The following is a 20540-nucleotide window of genomic DNA, read 5'->3' as shown; positions in this document are numbered from 1 at the left end:
GAAGCTCTAGGTGCAGTAGGTTTCTAAATATGGAGCGTGGTCCTTAATGAACGAAGCTTTACATTTTGACGGAGCAGGTCTAACTTTACGGCGCATTTATCTCCGTCTTCGAGAGAAAATAGCCTATTGGATATCTCCAGCTAAAACGAATATTTAAGACTCAAACCTGCAATAAGTTGAGCACGTGCTATGTTCGTCGGGACTATAATAACACGGTAGTAAACGTGGTGTAGAGGCAATTCCGAAGGAAGATTGCCTTAACAGCTTGTGACTATTTTATGGAATAATAGGCTCGCCTTTGGATGAACGACGTTACATCTCTAGGGAGCAGTTATTGCTCTCTTGTTATGTTTGTTTAATAGGAAAGCGAATAAAAATTGTCTCGTTTCTCTTATTATGTGTATACAGTGTGATTCTGCAGTAATCGCGATGTGGCATATCTAAGAAACTAATAACATAAGTAGGATTTTGGGGCGTAATTGTTATGGTATAAGAAAATGACCTCTTCTGGGAAATTTTGCGAAACGGTCTGTTAGTATTAAGAAAACGATTTTTGTTATAAATGAACTTTTTCATTATATTATATTGGTAATAAGATCGATTGAAATGTTCGGAGTAGAGAATAACAGCGCTACAAAAGAGACGCTCCTTAACAGTTAAATAAGATGATTTAAATTTTACAGGGAGAAGTTAATTGAATACTTTAGTCAGTTAACAACTACAACTGCAATATTTGCTTAATTGTAAAATCAACTGGTAGGAACTTTTTTGGATTATTTAAAGTTGTAAATTGAATGAACAGAAAATGTCTTTAGAAATATAACTTATAATCAGGAACAAACTTGCATACCCTCATGTATACGTCCCACATTGCCAGGGAAATTGTCGTTACTGCTTTTTATAATTAACGCACTTTTTACGTAACGAGATCCTTAATTTTGAACGACACGAAAATGCGCGTGTAAACATCTACGAGAATCGTGAATCGATTTTCAATTAATTTTAAATTACCTGCTCGTCTCTCGTCTTTTCCAGTTCCACCCCAGAAGATAGTCATCACGAATGAATCCGGGGCAGCACTGACGTCCGTAGTAGGGCCGTTTCCTGAGGGGGCGTCTTTCACCCTCAGATGCGACGTTTACGGAGGTAAGATTGACAACGCTGCAAATTAATGTTTCCGTTCATTTATTTCTCTCCTCGAAGGCTTATTAGACGAGATGAGTTTTTTCTGTTTGTCGTTCATCGTCGCCAATTTTTGCGGTTGCCACTTTTTGCATTCTTTTAGGGCAAACTTTTTTGGGCCGCGGTTAATAAATGGCGGTACGTGAATCCACGATAGCAGGGAAGATTCTCGTATTCAAATTAATTTATAGTTTAGATTAGTTCAAATATCTGCCTAACAATATGTGCATATTTAACAAACTTCAGCCTGGATACAATTGCCTACGTTCCTATCTAATTTACTAAGAAATCCTATTCTAAAAAGTTGCTAATAAATTTGTACAGCAAGGAGCATAATGCATTCTCTAAACCTGCAACTTCATTACCTCTGTGTTCCTCGTGGAAACATGAATGTGGTTAGAGACAGGAAAATATATCGTATGAGCTCAAAAAACATTAATATTAGTTCATCTATGAATCCCGGGTAATCTTCGGCTGGGCAGGTGTTATAATATGCATCTACATTTGATTCAATCCACGTGAAACTTAATTTCCATGAGACAGGGAAACAGCAGCGTAAATAGGAATAACGTGGTTTGCCCTTTTTATGTTATTTTTATGTTAGGCGGTGGCAGCAGTTGATTGTTAAAATAAATTAGAAAATAATTATTTTATGTTTGCTTCTGTGAATATTTGTCATTAAACACCTCATTCACATACAGAGAAACGCAATGGTACAGAAAAGTAGTATCTATATGTACCATATTTACCTTTGCTTTGTTTTTTTTTCCTAAGATTTTGCATGAAATCAACAGACAAACATTATAAAAATATTTTCTATTATACAGGTTGTTTCATAAAAGCGAGAGAGAGTGAGCGATTGCAAACAGCGCCTGTTTCCATGTTAGGAGCGGCTAAAAATTATACTTAAATTATCAAGTTTCAAAACGACACTACCTCAGGTGAGTAGCCCGCAAGGGTCAGAATCTCACGCTGCACTATCAGCCCGTTCTGAGGATTTTGGGCCATACAATAATTTTACTAGATTGACAAAAGAGACCACAAATAAAACAAAGACACCTGAAAATCGCAACATATAATGCTAGAACATTCTCTTCGAAATGCAAAGAACTCGGATTGGAAGATGAACTGCAAAACATCAGCTGCGACATACCAAGTCTTTGCGAGGTAAGACAGAAAGGTTAGGGCTAGGAAACACTTAAGTCTGGCCATGCGCTTTACTATGTAGGAAAACAAGATAAAGTATTGGATTCCTGATAAACAAGAAACACACAGATAACATCGTCGGCCTGAAAGTCATATACCAGTATACTAAATTAACTAACACGAGTTGCCAATTTAGTACTAAGATTGAATTCAAATTCACCGTTAAGGTCATTCAAGCATACATCCTTACATCCACGTGTCCTGACAAAGAAGCTGACCTGGTGCTACAAGTGCTTTGGATGAGAAATGAACCATTAACCATCTGGGAGAGACGCTTCTTAACTTCTTGCTAGAGAGAAACCTGTTTTCAATGAACAGTTTTTCATACACGACGCCCAGACGGAAACACTGAGAACGAGATTGAACAGTAATAGGCCGTGTATCAGTTGAAAATGATCACCGAATGGTTAGACCGACTCTAAGAGTTAACTTAGAAAAAAAAAACATCTTCACGGAAATATTTGAAAACATACCTATTAAAGAATTAAATCAACATATCACAAACTCTATCCTAGAAGCTACAAAAAAATTCTATCTAAAACAGAAGAAAGGAAATAAACTCTCCCAATATAAAAGATCGTGATAAACAGGAGAAATGCCAGCAAAAATTACATTTTAAAGTACTAAAGGAGAAAAACTGAGAGGTAGCCAAGAGAAAAACTACTTCGGATAGTTGCTGAGTGCTTTAATATACTATATCAGAGCAGCGAAGAGTTGAAAGAAGGAAATAAGAAAAGTTACTGGCGTCATCAATCAAAGGTCGGAGGAACTACCTGAGATCACTGTGGAAAAAATTGAAATCAATTACACCATGACCGAAGCAAAAAAACTTGGAGAAAGAGTCCTAATATATCTCTGCCCTTTTAATAAGTTTGTCCCGGCGAGTTGGAACGATATGTTAATGATACTAATGTTCAAAAAGAAATATACAGCAATTGTAGAAAACTACAGACCCATAAGCTTGCTTTTCCACTTTTACATCTACCATTTACTGTTTACTAAAATAATAAACAGTAGAGCAAACGGGATTTCGGTCAGGCTACAGAACAAACGATCACCTACTTGCACTTACATTCCTAATAGAAAAAATGACAATACAATAGATCCTTCGTTCTTATTCTTGTGGAATTCCAAAAATCATTGGATATAATTGAAACGAATGCAACATTGGCAGCCCTTAGTCAATGCCGTAATCGACTATAGATATAATCGTCTAGTCAATGGTATCTAAAGTGAGTCGCATGCGAGTATTAGACTCCATAAAAACAGCCAGAAATTTCCCATCGAAAGAGGAGTTACACAGGGCGATACAATTTCACCAAAGCTATCTCAAGACATATCAGAATGGAATCGTTTGGGAAAAGTCCACGCTCAGCAGTGGACTCAACAGACTGGATGATGATGAAAATGATTCTTAAAAGCGTCGAAATATAAAAAAAAAAGTTTTTAATGACACACCCCTTATTTATGTGCCTATTACTATTTGCCCAAATAATGTTTATATGACAGAGCATGTGTTTATGCCTCTCAAGACCATGTTGCCAACGTATTGGAAAACAGAAAATATTTTTAAAAGCATGCTAACCAAACAATTTTTCCAAAATAGTGATAAATAGGGAATAGTACTTTGCCAAACTATGCCGTCACTCTGTGTACTCACAAATATTGCTAGGGCTTAAAAAATTAATCATTAAAAAAAACTAAAAAGGATTTGTTGATCCTCTACCTTTTTTAATTACATTGGCGTATTGACCAATAAATACTTAAAAATAAAAAAATAGTAACAAAACAAAAATTCTAAAAAAAAACAAAATAAAACTGCATATCGAAAATGTGCTAAAAACCTGGTTTCTCCGGAACAGCGGGTCGCACCTTAGGATTGCGACGTATTTAAAGAAGAACTTCACAAACATCAAGAGATGTCTATATTACCTTATAATATTTTTGTGTATACCATTTTCAGGAGAAATTTTTGGTTGCCTAAATTATTTTTTCCAATTTTAAACTCTACCAACTAAATTAATTTTAAATAAAAGCAAGAAACCTGCAGCGCTTTATATTCTCCTATATAACTACGAGCTAGGTTAAGTGGAATATAAGTCATATATTTAGATGCATAATAAATCTATCAAAATTAAATTATCAGAGACAGACTAAGGAACATTTTGCCAAACGAAATTCCTTGATTGTAGCATTTCCTTTCTGGTACATTTATTTCTAGTTTTACAATCAAAAAATTGCGGGGTTCAATCAAAATGAGTGTCTTCCGAATTCACTTGCTCTTGTCTAGATTGCGTCTCTATTTTAAACTAATAATACCTATTTTATTTTCGCGGAGTAAAAATAGAGGTTGCTTACCACCGATATGAAAAGAAAATGGGCGGCGAGCTCGGAAGAGCTTGAAAGTGGACTGTAGGCTTTAAGAATTTAGAAATAATACCGATCGCCAAACGGGCCGCTAAAGAAGTTTGAGGTCTCACCTCCGCCTCCGTCTCCTCAGCAGGCCTGCTTCCTTTTTGGTGTAAGTTCTGCTACTCAATTCGCAGAACTGACCGGGTGTTACGCCACGGACAACATAAACGCACAACGAGAATCTTATGAATTAAAGTTCCCTTCGCGGAAAACGCGCAACTGATCTCGCTGCTACTGCACACGGAATGAAAAATTCACTCCCGATCGGCTTAACGCAAAAAAAAACTTTAACGGCCATACCGCGGTAAAAAATGTTCCAGCAACTTAAATTTTTATTTGAGTACGCACAAAATTATTTGTCCCAAAAACCCGACTAAACATAAAAAAACTTTCTCTCTTTGCAAATTACCAAAAAATAAAATAATTAAAAAAAATTTATATATACAAGGACAGATGTGTGATCTGTCCAATACCAATATTGGCGTTTTTATTAGAACACCCTATAATTCTGTGAATTTTTAGCTAATATTGAGTACTATGTCTACTTATGCCAATGGCCTGAATGAAACCGTAACCATGAGTAACAATAAAAAATTTCTTAGTTCATTTCTGATAAATTAATTTTATTATTATTTAACCGACCCATTATTTTTAAAGTTTTAAATGTTACCGATATAATCCCATTGAAAATGTCTCCATCCTGTATATAGTTTTTGCTTGACAAATAATATAACTAATAATAACTATAAAAATAATAGAACCCAAATGTTATTTATCGAAACCGTAGCGCCCTTTTTACAATCCGATAAGTTACCAGTCCTTCATGTCCCCTATTTCGATTGATTCCCAATATTTGTAATATCGTTTTGTCGAGGCAACAAGAGAAACGAATTGGCTTTTATTATCATTGAGTTTCTCGTTTACTTCGGTTTGATACGTTAAAACTTCCAATTTTGTTTGTACTGCGCGACAAAAACATTGAGCTAATACAATGGGGAATCAGGTCAGTCAAAGAGAATGTCGAGCTTTTAACTCGCTCCTTTGTTGGTTTTAGAAAATAGGTTCTTGGTGAAATTGAGAGTTTAGTAATTTCTTCAGAGGGTGAAAGGCTCGTTTTTGTGTAACCTGCATCGGTATTTTAATCTCGTCAGAGGCAATATTTAAAAAATTCATACTACTATCTCGCTTTTCACATCAACATTCTCGCATTACATGGTTTTCTATTCCTTCTCGAGCTACCAGATTCAAATATACTATAAGACGAAGCAATTGAAATAACCAGTAAATCTAAATATGCTTTGAAAATAATTCGAATAAAGATTTGATTGAGTTGACTGTTACTTGATGATAATCCATTACATACGTAATTTAATAAAAACAAACACTTGCTTTAAGATTACCACACACATATTTATTGCTTTGACAATTGTTTCGGTACACTGTACCTTCTTCAGAAAGAATCTTTAAACTATCACAGGGTTAATTACAGACTATCCATACAGTAGGTAGAATCTTTATCTAAGGGTTTAAGAGGGGAGAATTATTTAACTCATAACGCATACTTGTATATTTCAGTTTATTAATTTGCATTGTTTCTAATAAGTTAAGTTTTTTGCTTTTGCCTTGACTATGTAATATTTTAACATCGTTATTGAAGGAATGTCCTGCTTCTATCATAGTAATCATTTAATAGAAACAGGACATTCCAAATAACGATGTTAAGTCACGGCAAAAGCAAAAAACTTAACTTATTAGAAAAGTTTGCTACTAAACGATCAAACCGACTTAAATAATTCTCCCCTCTTAAACCCTTAGATAAAGATTCTATCTACTGTATGGATAGTCTGTAATCAACCTTGTGATAGTTAGTTTAAAAATTCTTTCTGAGGAAGGTACAGTGTACCGAAACAATTGTCAAAGCAATAAGCATGTGTGTGGTAATCTTAAAGCAAGTGTTTGTTTTTATTAAATTACGTATAGTTCGAATAAAAATGAAAACAAATTTCAAAAAATTCAATAGTGGGTGAAGGTATTCGTGTTTTTTTGCAAAAATGTACCCAACAAATTAACTTCAAACGACACTCAATAGTTAACGTGTTGACTTTCATTCCACCATCCCTTATGAAATATTAAGGAAATTTGTTACATAAACCCTTCGAAAATGTACCAAAATTAACAAGTCGCTAATATGCCCAAAAATTTCTTCAATTAAATTACAAGACAACTTGGGACTTCTCGGCTCCTCTTGGAATCTCATTTCAGATATATTATACTAACATTACTCGGAAAGTAATACTACCGTCGTCGTTACCAGAATTAAATTGAACCAACTTGTCAACCGAGTACATTTTCACTTCTACGCTTTGCCGGTTGTTTGCTTAAATCTGTTCAAATCCTCCATGATGTGGAACATTAGCGCGTTAGAGAGAATATAACGGTGAGTAACACGAATTGGAAATATCAGACTATATTGACAATAAGAGAGACGACAGATCAGATTCGTTAATAACTTTCTAAGGCATCTGGCAGATAATGTTCTAAATATATCATTTGTAAAAGAGAATGGCGTAGAATAACTCAACGACTCCTATCGATTTAGTTGAAACGTTACGAAGTTTGGCGCAATTAAAATTTAAACATTTTAGTTTCTATTAGTAATCGCCAACGGCTTGCTTTGTAGAGTCAAATCATTGCCTAATGACTACGCAAATTTATCTAAGCGGGAAGTTTTGCAGTATTCTAATTTGATCGAATGAATCGATTTATTAGGCGTTCGAAATTTTTGTGTTTCAGGAAATACATGTCAAAGAACCATTTGAGCGAAAATAAGGAGATCCTCATTTAAAAACTCTACCCATATTTTTTTTATATTATAGCTTCACTTTCCACAGCACACTTTCAAGTAACTTTTGTTAACTACAACTATTTTGAAATAGAGAATGTTTAGACAATCACTACCTAAATAAACGTTTTCTTCGCTCGATTCTAAAATACCCAAATATGCATTGATCAAAAGTGCGCAAAGTGTCACTTTATAGGAAAATATACTTTTAGTATAATAGAATAGAATGAAATTTCGGTCTACTTCAAATGGTACAAATACACTGAGATATATTGAACATTCATAGGCATGTCAACAGAAGACAGAAAATTTTACAATCAAAATATAAATGTATAGTTTTCAAATAAGGCATACATTGTTCCTTAAGTATATAATAAAAAAATCATTCACTTTTAAATTTAAGGTGTTGTCCAGGCTCACCTTTTTTTTTAAAAACAGAAAAAGAATGGTTCATCAGAGCAGTTAATTCGATTAACCATGGAACGTTTTCGCACCACGTTTACGCTTATTGATAACTCGCATCCCCAGAGACGCCGCACGGTGCGTAAAGAAGAAGCTATTGCTGCTGTAAAGCGTAGCATTACCCGAATGAGTCCATCCGCCATTGAGCACAGGAATTGAATCTGTGTCCATCCACTTTATGGAAGATTCTGCGAAAGGATCTTGGTTTACATGCTTACAAAATCCAAGTCATCAAGTAAGGCGTAGATTCGTCGAATGGGTATAGAGCTATGATTACTAACTCTTTCATTCCTGAATTGAATAACCATGAAGTTGGAGAAATGGTATTAAATTAAATTAAATTAAAAATTCGACTATTTCAAGTCGAAAAAGTTTAAGTGGCTAACTCAAATTGGAACAAAATTAATATTGCGTTTATAAATTCAATATTTTTTTGGCAGAGGTATTTCCGAAAACATCTCGGAAATTGCAAAAATTTATCGAAGTTAAAGTTAGAAATTTCTTATTACGTTTCATTTTCTTCAAATTGTCACGGCTACAACGTTTTGTACCATATCAAGTATACAACGCCGTAATTTTTTGATAGCGGAGTTTGATCAAATTTAGTAATTTAGCAGATTCATTGTATGGCGATCTTAACAATTTTAATTTATGAACTTGAAACATGATTTTAAGTAGGGACCAAGTAAGAAAAAGAGTTATGTTGAAACTTCAATTGGAACAGCTTGTCCAGAGTTTTGCATCTTCAAGTTTCTTCCATGTTTTGAAGTAACTTAATTAATTTTTAACTCTACAATTTGTTGCATTTTTTGTTGAACCTAATGTATGCAATATTTTTCAGTTCGGAATATTTGTGTCAAACTGTTGAACAACGAAATTGATAACTTTTTACATAGTCGCTTTACATTGTTTGGGCAGGAAGAAAATTTACTTTCTAGTTTTCCTACCATGACGAAAATTCTCCTGTTCCAACATCACAATACGTCCCGAAAACTATGGACTGCAAAAAAGGCAGTCTATGTAAAGAACGAATATATAAAAACTCAGCAAATATACTGTACTAGTTCTTGTTTCGAAATTCGAAATTTTCCATGGTCGGTTGCTCGGTAAATGCACTGAAATAGAATAAAAAACTGGATATATGTACACTCCCATTTTCGCTTTTAAAATATGGTTAGCATTTGTGAACGTGTTTACGAACTGTTACGTTCAGAAATATTCGGAACTGCATAAAAATAATTTATATGTTCCCCGCTGACCCATTTCAAAATACCGAGGTCTAAGTCGAAAAGGTTTTATCCGCTTTGTATTTTGTTTGATACGAACGTTTACACTTTTTACAATTCCCAAATCGTGTATTGGGGAAACACAACCATCTGTGTTGTACATTTAGGATTCGCAAACCCCCAATACAATAATCGAATCTATAATTTGAATTTGGATAGAATGCAAAGTTTTTCGCATGCTTATTGGTCATTTCAAAGAGTCATATCTAAATGTTTAGTGTATTACATATTTCCTATCATATTTATTTACATTGGTAATGGCTCAATGGGTAACTAGAATGGCCAATAGGCTGGCGTACGACTGAAGCTGAAGCTCCGTGTTCGAAATGTTTTCGGAGCGCGAGCATTGAAGATGGCAAGTGAGATTTTGGCGAAACGTCCGCAGGATTCCAGTGGGAGTTCAACAAGCGAACGGATGATATCCCGGAATATATAGCAACCCCACACTTACCACTGTTGTCCTTCCTTACATTCAAAACATCACTGACCCCATATCAAAAGTTCTTCAAAAATATAACGTCAAAACCGGATTTACCACTGGCCCAAAAATCTCTCATCTTCGATCCGTCAAATACAAAATTCCGTTTGAGATACCAGGAGTTTACAGCATCCTTGCATATGATCAGGTCTTCTAACGAAAAATTGAAGAACCTATAGAAATCTATAAGCAACCAAACAATCTTAACCGCGACTCAGGACTTTACTGTTCACCAATATGGGTATGAGTCATCCGAGGCAACGCTCATGCCCCTTCTTTAGCTCCGCTTCCTCAAAAAAAAAAAAAAAAAAAAATATATATATATATATATATATATATATATATATATATATATATATATATATATATATATATATATATATATATATATATATATATATATATATATATATATATATATATATTTTTTTTTTGGTTACTTATAGATTTCTATAGGTTCTTGAATTTTTCGTTAGAAGACTTGATCATATGCAAGGATGCTGTAAACTCCTGGTATCTCAAACGGAATTTTGTATTTGACAGATCGAAGATGAGAGATTTTTGGGCCAGTGGTAAATCCGGTTTTGACGTTATATTTTTGAAGAACTTTTGATATAGGGTCAGTGATGTCTTGAATGTAAGGAAGGACAACAGTGGTAAGTGTGGGGTTGCTTTCAGACTCATTTTCTTTGGAAGATTGTAGTTAAGTGTATTTTTTCATGGAACGCTTAATATCTCTAATGCGAAAATTTTTAGAGAGAAGAGCAGATCTAACGAATTTTAATTAAGGTATCGGTCTTTGTCCGTTTTCTGTAAACAGAACGACCGAATGTTAATGGGAGATTATTATCTTAAAGAGGGATTCTTTACCGTGACGCCAAATAACAAAAGTAACATCATCCTCATAATTTTTATTTGGATGGAAGGTGGCTAGGTCTTTCTTCTCAATGACTTCCATAAATATATATATGGATAATTTGCTCGAGAATGTGTTCGAGAACCAATGGTGCTGACAATAGGCCGAAGGGATAATCCTGGTTTGTGAATCTTAGGGGCGACAGACTTTGTCATAAAGATTTGTAAATAGTATTACAGTACAGTAGAAGTTTCTTGAAAAAAGTAAATACAAAAGTTGTAGACTGTTACGACATAATTTAATATTATTTTAAATTATAGTGGCTTAAAAAATCGTGACTAATAGAACATTCTTTTAATGGATCACCCAATTTTTAAATTATGTTTTGATATGGTTTTGAAATTTTTCAACTTGTTTATTAGTTATAATACATACCTAATGGTTTGTCCAATATTTCAATTTTTCTAACAAAATACTAGTTTTCACACTCGCAAAAAAAATTACGATAGCGCTATTATTTTTGACGACGATCAATCATAATTGATACCAGTCTTATTCGAAGACGACGTAAAAGATATATGTAACGGAATTTGAATTTAATTATGTATGTTATATACCTATTATTAATACTTTACGATTAATTTTTACTTTTGCAATATTCACCCTACTTACTATTTAAAACTCTTCTTCTTCTTACGACATCGTCCCCCCACGAAGGTTGGCGATCCAAATGGCTATTGTCGCACGAGAAACGGCAGCTCTGAAAATTTCTAAAGATGTCTATCCGAGCCATCTATGCTATTCTTACAGTCATGAATTTTGTCTACGGCCATGATTCTTTGACATTCCTGCATTTCGCACGAATAAGCCTGTTAATTTCAGCACATGTGACTGCATTTTTGTGCTTCTGTTCTCCTTGTTCATTCGTTAATGTTCGCATCAGTCATCCACTCCTGTTTTTTGCTGCTATTTTCAAATCCCTTGTCGTTCTCCTGGGTCATAATTAACTCCTTCAAATCCTTCCTGGGCTGAGTGTTTTTAGACTTGTCTAGTTCTTGTAACCAGTTCTCAAGTTTTTGGCTAATTTACGTTCTTTCTCCAGGACTCTGTATTTTCCATATATCAATGCGTTTTTGTCGTGGGACCGGTTTACAAAGCGGCGTATTTTAAGGTCCACCACAATTGGGTTATGGTCGCTGTTGACGTCGGCTTCGGGATAGGTTTTGACGGATTTAATAAACTTTTTATATTCGTGTCTAATGAGAATGAAATCAATTTGAATTTGAATTTGAAGTGAACGCCAGATGAAAAAATTGTTGTCAGTGCATACTTCATCGAGATTGACATAGAAGTCTTCAACCATGTAATCTGTTTTATTATTTGTTGTGATCTGAATCGTCACGTCCAGATTAATATATAGCTCCGTGTTTGGTTTTTTGTGTTCCCGAGACAGGTCATCTTTAAGACATAGTCTATCCTTCTCTGCATCAACGCTGGCAAGCTTCCCGGTCATGTAGGTTTTTTTTTGCGCACGTTCTATGTGGCAAGGCGTGTTGTTTTGTTATATATTTGGTGTTTGTTTGTGTTTGACGGGGGATTATTAGTATCCCCTCCAGAATTCATAGGTGTCCCGGACTGAGTTTTTCATTAGATGATTGGAAATAGTATAGCGTAGTAGGAGTTTCGTTTCCACACCGCAGTGCGAAAACCGTTGAGAAGTTTATCTTCCTACACCATGCTTTCGTACTGATGAAACTGCTGCCTTTCAACAGATGCTAATTTCGGTCCGCCCCGTGTATTTCATTTCATATCTAGGAGGCGTTCGCTTATCCGCCACCCGAGGAGGCGCCCAATGGACGACGACAATATTAGTTGACTCTGACAAAACTTTTAGCCAACAGGGCTCCATTAAAATGAAAAATGAACAGGAGAAACAACTTTGTGGAAAAATCTTACTATAAAATATAAAATTCTGAATTAGTGTAGTAGCGTTTTCAAAAGTGACAAATCCCAATTGGGTATTAGTTATATAAGAGAATTCTCTCCAAATAGAAACGTACGTGTTAATCGACATTCATTTTCCAAGACATTTGGATATTCTTAATTCCGCATCTTATAAATGCACGCGCAACCGTTTTTTTATTCATGCGATTTAGAATAAAAAACAAACAAGTGTTTTTTCAATCCAACGCCACTGAGCACAATTTGGAATGCTTAAATAAAAACGTACTTATTCCATGTCATTAAAAAAAAACGAAGAAGGAAACGCTTCCTTATATGTTAAAACTCTTTGTATAAGTTTACGTCTATATTTTAGCATGCAAAATTATGCATCTAGAAATTACATCCCCATGTTGTAATATCCGCATATCCTCCATCTCTAACTGGGGCTCCTATCTAGGAAACCTCGTGTTTGAATAAGAATTTACTGCACTTCTTTAACGTTCATAACCTTGTTTTAGTAAAGGCAATGTTTTACGAAAATTCAGGGATAAAGCTACTCTTGGGAGTTCAATATCATGCTCCACCGTCTGGGGACTGCGACGCTGCACTTAGATTACGTTTCTTGTTCTTGAGTATTAAAGAAACTTTTATATACGGAACGTCTTTTCAAATAGCCATTTTTGTGAAATTGTAATCTGGAAGTTGACATGTCCAAAATGAGGTGCAGTCATTTCAATTTATTGTTTATTTGGTTAGTTTTGTGTTCAACCCATAATACACACCACATACGCCTATAAATTGTGGTGAACTAAAAAAAGATATTAAATAACAATAGTAATAGTTTAAGTTAATTTAAGTTTAAGTGCCTATACGTCATGGAAATGACAGACGAAATTCGGGCAAAACGTAAGCATCAATCTGAATACATTCCGTGTGATATTCGATTGTTTTCGAGTTTATACATTCATGTAAAATCGTGATTGTTCTAACTTGTAATTGGATGTCAATATGTTCAAATAGAATAACCATACCGTTGGCCAGTATTAAATTCTTTTTCTTGCCATTCTAACCTTTTCATTGTTTTTTTGTTGGTATTTAAAGTTTATCCCAAACGTCTAGAAATGTAAATTGCCATAACCCATTTCGAAGTCAGGACTCTACAGAGCGCCTGAAGCGAACTTGCCTCTCTCAAAGTGTTTAAATAGGAAAGTTTTGTGAAACTACCTTCTGTACTTGACAGCGACCCACGTATAGATGACCCGAGGTTACGTTCAGAATCTCTTGAATTTTACTTTAATACCTGGTTCGCTCTAGATAAAATTCCCTTCCTTTTAGAGATGGAAATGAAAAAATAGGGGATTTCAGTGCCTATATATTGGCAAAAGTAAATTTAGTGCAAAATTAACGATTTGTATATTGCGAAACTATAGGTATAGGAGTACATTTGTTTTTATAAAATCATTTTTCACCTACGCGTTGCTAATGCTACAACATATCGATATGATAATTTCCTCCTTGTAAACAGAATCCTTCTTACTTTTGTTCTCACTATAATCTTGCAAAATTTTCACACAAAACAATGTTTTGTTTTACTTAACTTGACTTAACATAAAATTATCATTAACATCTATACTATAGACGGTGGAAGATATCTTCATTTTAAAAGCACCTGCAACCGCAAATGTTTCTTAAACTTCCAAGCTATACATACTTTGAAAGTTAAAATCAACTTTTTTACTTTTTCAGAGAATGGATTTACGATTTAAGATTTAAGAATCAGAAATGAAATATATTACCATTATCAAAGTTAAAGTTTCTTCTTAAAACTTGAATTAGTACATACTCTTAATTTATATAAATGAGTTAACGTAGAAATATAAGCAGTTTCAGAATTAAACACAAAAAGACATTTCATTTTAAAATGACGGTACCTTGTATTCTGTGACTGCAGTTGGAAGTTTCTATTTTCAATCTGTTTATCTAGACGTGGGGATTTAAACTTTCTAACTTTAAGCCCGGGAGATTTTTAGGAGCGGTCGGGGTCCGTGTGTAATCAAATAGAATTGTTTTTCTTTTTGTCTTATCCTTCATTCGTCCTTCGGAACCAATAAATATTAGAGATCTTACAATGTATCTGTCCTACGAATATGTCACTCAAATTTATTATAGGTATGTGGGCATTTACAACTCTAATATTTTCAATCGAATTTTATTTTATCAATTACTTGGTTGAGTTTAACGTATTGCTTCGCATTAATGCTCCTCCGTGGCATTTACCTACCCAACATCAACATAGAATGTGATGGCATTTTGCTATTGACAATATCAACATCGACTTTGTCAATGCTTATCGACAGCCAATTGTTATAGACTTTGTTTAGGGTTTGCGTTACTGTGTGTAGCTGTCATGTCGGCCTTCCGCTGCTACCATTCAACGTATTGCGGCACCCTCCCAATTCTTACTGCTCCCACCAAGTTCAGGCATCGTATGAAGTCGTATTCAGGTATGCCCTGTTCATAACAGGGTGTCATTTATGCGCTTCTTCGTAGGACATTCTATTAAAGTAGTTGAATGGACTAGTTTTGGTAGTCGTAGCCAGTGTAGGCGAGCTTCCTTTACTTCTACGTCGATTGCATTTCTTGCCGATTGGGGACAAATAAGCGACATGGGTTGTGGTCCTTGCTTTGGGTGGAGCATCTACCCCATTCTCTAAACTTTCTAATTCCTATTCCTAATATGGGTATACCCTTTCGGCAGCTTTTTACGATATTGGTGAAATATCGAGGCGAGTTCAGCTTCTTCATTGCTGCCTGGCTAAAGTATATTGACTTTTGTCTGTATGTGTATGTCAACCTTTTTATCTCCGCCTTTGGATATTACCCATAGATGCCGAGCCCAACACCTGCTATGGTCTTGGAATGTTTCGTGAACCCACGCGTTCCTTTCCCCAATAGAAGTAAGCCTTGCCTGAGATGGATCGTATCAAATATTTGTAGCAACTTGAAATTTTTATTTGAAACGTAAATGGGCCGTTTTAAATTTCATTAAGCATCGATACTGTGGGGTATTTTAGAATAAGTAGAAGCATTTATTTTAACATCGGGTGATATATATCGTTCTTAAAAGTTTAATCTAAATTGCACTTTGACACTGCGAAGCTGTTTTCACTGAATAGTTCAAAGGGTAAAGGGTAAGTACCTGTACTCTATTTATTTTACAGGTAAGTTTGAAAATAATCAGTTTTGTCTTGTGATCCATTCTATTAACCACATTCTTGTTCTTGTATTTTGGTGTCTTCTACATAGTTCTTCAATTTGTAAACAGCAACAGTCTTTTCTAAGAATATAGATTATATTCGCAGAATATAAAGGTACATTTTTTTGGAGGTTCCTGTATTTTAACACTTTCAAATGTGGAGATCGTGGAATGAAGCAGATGTTCGCCTGTTAGAAGAAGACATGGAAAACAACGCAGAATTTGAAGACGAAGTGGAGATGGTAGTCGAACCTAATGACAATTTAGAGGACTAACTACCTCAGCAAATAAAAAGTGGATCCATTTGTCTTCAGATGCTAAACAAATTGTTTTTAATGTTTACAATTTTATAAGAAATTCAGAAGGGGAGAAGCAATAAAAACGAGTGACATCGAATATAAAAATTGTTACTTTGTAATAAGATTGATTGTGGAGGTACATAATTTCCTAGGACAGTCCTGGAATGGTTGCTCGGCAGGGTGTTGTATAAGGGGCTGCGGTTTTGGAGTAATAACCAGTAGGCAAATTTAATTACTGAGTCAGTTGTAAAAGCACTATAATACTGGCCGAAGTATACCACAACCTAACATTTCACGCCGAGTTTATATAATATATATACAGTGTGTCCAAGATAAGGATGCACAGCATGGGGATCTCGGAAACTATAAGAGATACAGTGTCGGTTAAATTAGACAAAAGTTGCGCATTTTGATACCGAACAAGATCCCGTTTTACAAATTTGAAAATTCCAAGCCGTTCCGGAAATATCCGAGAAAAACCGAAATATTGCGATTTCGTTTTTATTATTTTTTAAAGCTATTTGAAAAGATATGAAAAAACGGAAAACACTTTTCCATTGGCACTTTTTAATCTCTCCAAATTGACGTTAACAAATTTTCATTGCAGCGTTTCGATTCCATGGAACCACCATCAACTTTGATTTTTCTTATGGGGCGGAAAAAAAGTACACACAGTATTAGGTTGTGCTTTTCATTGCGAATTCAACGATGTACGATACAATACGGTTACTTATGTTATTATCCAGAAAAATGGCTTTTTAATACATTTCTAGTATTTTATTGTAGTAGGCCATGAGATCCGAACGATGAAAGGCAAAAGAAAATGGTTGACAAGTTCGAGTTAATGTGTTTATTTATTTACTAACTCTAACTGTTCATTTAACATAACAACTAAATCCAACAAGTTAATGAAAAACAAATTCTATAACAAATGTTCGAATAAATGACCTCCATTTTCTAGGCATAAGTACGCCCGTCTCCAAACTCCAAAACACGACTTAACATTTCAGGAGTTATTTTATTAAACGCTGCTCGTACTGATTGACGTAATTGTTCCTCGTTGTCAAAACATTCTTTGAATACCTCATTTTTTATGTAGCCCCATAAGAAAAAGTCCAAGGGAGTTAAGTCCGGGGACCTTGGAGGCCAAGGTGTTTCACTGTAAGTCCCAATGTATTTTCCATCAAACCGTTCAGTTAAATATTGGCGAACTTCTCTGGAGTTATGGGCTGGGGCACCATCTTGTTGGAACCAGCAGCCTTGCACAGCGCCTAGCGGTAAATCATCTAAGGCATCTTCTAAATCGTGCCTCAAGATGTCAAGGTACCGCTCGGAAGTTAAGGAATTATTATAGAAAATAGGGCCTATAATCTTGCTACCAAAAATCCCACACCAAATATTAAACCCAAAGCGAACTTGATGTCTGGATAGTCTATTAACACGTGGATTTTGTTGCGACCAATAGTGTGTATTGCGCCTGTTATAAATACCGTTATTGGTCACCATACTTTCATCAGACCAAATCACTTTATATGGAAAATTAAAACTCTCATCACACATCCTGGTATACCACTCACAAAAATGTCTACGTCGTTCGTCGTCACCCGGTTTTAATCCTTGACATATTCTGAATTTGTAAGGCTTAAATTCATTTTTCCTTAAAATAAACTGAGCTGTAGATTTAGCTACCCCATTCTGGTCTTCAATTTCTCTGGTAGAAGTTTGTGGATTTTCGATAACAGATTGTAGAACAATGTATTGGTTTTCTTCATTGGAAGGTTTTTGTCGGGATAATGCAGGCTTCTTAAATGATCCATATTCTTTCAGATTAAATAACAAACGCCGAAAAATACTCTTGTCAGGTTGTCTCCGCTCTGGGTATTTGTTAGAATACATACACTCAGCTTCCACACAATTTCTTTGGCATCAGATGTAGCAAGGCAGCATATCACATTTTTCTTCGTTTGTAAAATTACCTCCCTCCATTGTAGAACAAAATAAATTAGAAAAAGACAACAACAATAAAAATACAAAAACAATAACTAAAGGAATAAACTTATGATCGACTGATAACAAAGACAAATAACATTAATGTGTCATTGAAATTGACTGGATGTCATTTTGTCATGGCCTACTCCATTTAAATGCTGAAATGTATTAAAAATCCATTTTTCTGGATAAAAACATAAGTAACCGTATTGTATCGTACATCGTTGAATTCGCAATGAAAAGCACAACCTAATACTGTGTGTACTTTTTTTCCGTTCCATAAGAAAAATCAAAGTTGATGGTGGTTCCATGGAATCGAAACGCTGTAATGAAAATTTGTTAACGTCAATTTGGAGAGATTAAAAAGTGCCAATGGAAAAGTGTTTTCCGTTTTTTCATATCTTTTCAAATAGCTTTAAAAAATAATAAAAACGAAATCGCAATATTTCGGTTTTTCTCGGATATTTCCGGAACGGCTTGGAATTTTCAAATTTGTAAAACGGGATCTTGTTCGGTATCAAAATGCGCAACTTTTGTCTAATTTAACCGACACTGTATCTCTTATAGTTTCCGAGATCCCCATGCTGTGCATCCTTATCTTGGACACACTGTATTTACTGGCACAAGGTACCCAACAAGCTAATCATTTCCATTACCAACAAGGGCCTATAGTCAGCAGAAGTTCAACTATTTAAGAATGCCATATTCAAACGATCAGCAGTCATTGAGTCTCGACCTTTCCTCAGGTATCTTTTGATGCTAACTTGGTGACCATCCCTTAAGACTGCCTTGTTTTTGGACTCCTCGCTGCAACCATGATAGATCCGGCTTGTCTCTGACCTTCTGCGATTTGACTACCGACTTCTTCTTTGTCTTAAATATCGACCATGCCAGTCAGTTTTGTGTTTCCTGAAACCAGTTTTAATCAGAAGCTCTCCTCCAAATATTACGTACAAGTAGACATTTTTATGTTTTTGCTTTATTATTATTTTCGTGACGAACCACAAACAATTTATAGCAGGCCCTCTTCGTTTTGTTACATATGTTTATATAATATATATATTTTCACCCTACTTCATCCATTGACAAATGTTGCAATTTATGGGACAATATTTCTGCAGGCTCAGGCAGCCTAAAACTTAACATCAGCATGCTGTCCAAGTAACTTATCTCGGATGGTTATGGTTTCCACTTTAACCCTCCTCGAATCCCTTTAATCTTCTCTATGTTTCCTTAAACATCCTTATCGATATCAACGAATCCCGGGGTACGGTGTTTAAGGACGGAGATTCCAAATTTTACGATAATATAAAACAAACCTTTTAGATTAGATTATGCTGGTGTACGAGGGATCAACAAAAAGACGCATTTTTCAAAGGCATACAAATGTTTTCCTAAAAACATAATTCCTAGACTTTCTCGGAATGTTACATCGCACTTTTTCATTTTAGTTGGTCTATAATTTTTTTTTAATTGCAGGTTATCTAGCTATCAACTATGTACTGAAAAAAAATCCTGAATAAATCTCATGTCATCACGCAGAAAAACATTTTTAAACAGGTAATTTATTCTGTACAAAGATGAAAGCCAGAAATTATCATTGATTTGAATCACATAATATCAACATATGCCTAAAATACTCCCAAAAAATGTTAATTTCAACTATAATAGGACTCGATTTCTTCACATTTATTTATCATTAACATACATTTCTGCAGGTAATTTCTAAAAATATTAACCAGAGATTGATAGGACGATAAAAGATATAATCTAGTGAAAATGTTTTATTATTATTAAATTCTATATGCGGTATCCCGCAATATTTTGGTTACATATGCAAAAAAAAATTGTTTGTAATTAATGAGAATTGTTTTATGTGAGATCCCTCTTGGTATGTGAGTTTATTGGACATGCATATTACACATAAAAAAAATCACTGTGTCAAAATATTTGGAAAAAGTATCTACATAATATATGAAGCACAAATCGCTTGACTTTAAAAGATTAAAAACAACGAACTTAAAAGATAGATTGCTCTGATTAGAGATATAAGAGGGAATAGAGATATAACAGAGAATAGAGATATAAGAAAAAATAGTGAGAAATAAAATCAACAAACTAAGGTATTAGTGGAACCTGTCCAGAACCACTTCAAAATCTCTTCAAAAAACTACTTTTTAGATAGATTAGATTATGCTTTCACGACCTGAAGAAAAGTTGGGACTTGCCGCAGTCGTAGAACTTATAATAAACGGATGAAACACTCTCAATGTCACACACTACATCCACAGCCTACGAAAGTTAAAAAAATATTTAACTTTATTTAAT

The 20540-nt window shown here is 34.6% G+C and overlaps 1 protein-coding gene across 2 annotated transcripts in view; it reads left to right on the top strand.

The window, feature by feature from the left end:
* Positions 1 to 20540, top strand: part of LOC132705608 (nephrin-like) — a 635291-nt gene that overhangs the window by 506998 nt on the left and 107753 nt on the right. For both annotated transcript variants that reach the window (XM_060676301.1, XM_060676311.1), the window contains exon 4: positions 1036 to 1146. In XM_060676301.1, the coding sequence (XP_060532284.1) occupies positions 1036 to 1146 (111 nt within the window). The remainder of the gene's footprint in view (positions 1 to 1035; positions 1147 to 20540) is intronic.

The sequence above is a fragment of the Cylas formicarius genome, unplaced genomic scaffold (genome assembly GCF_029955315.1).
Source record: "Cylas formicarius isolate icCylForm1 unplaced genomic scaffold, icCylForm1.1 PGA_scaffold_10__41_contigs__length_53128322, whole genome shotgun sequence".
NCBI classification, from domain to species: domain Eukaryota; kingdom Metazoa; phylum Arthropoda; class Insecta; order Coleoptera; family Brentidae; genus Cylas; species Cylas formicarius.
This window is presented reverse-complemented; position numbering and strand designations above follow the sequence as displayed.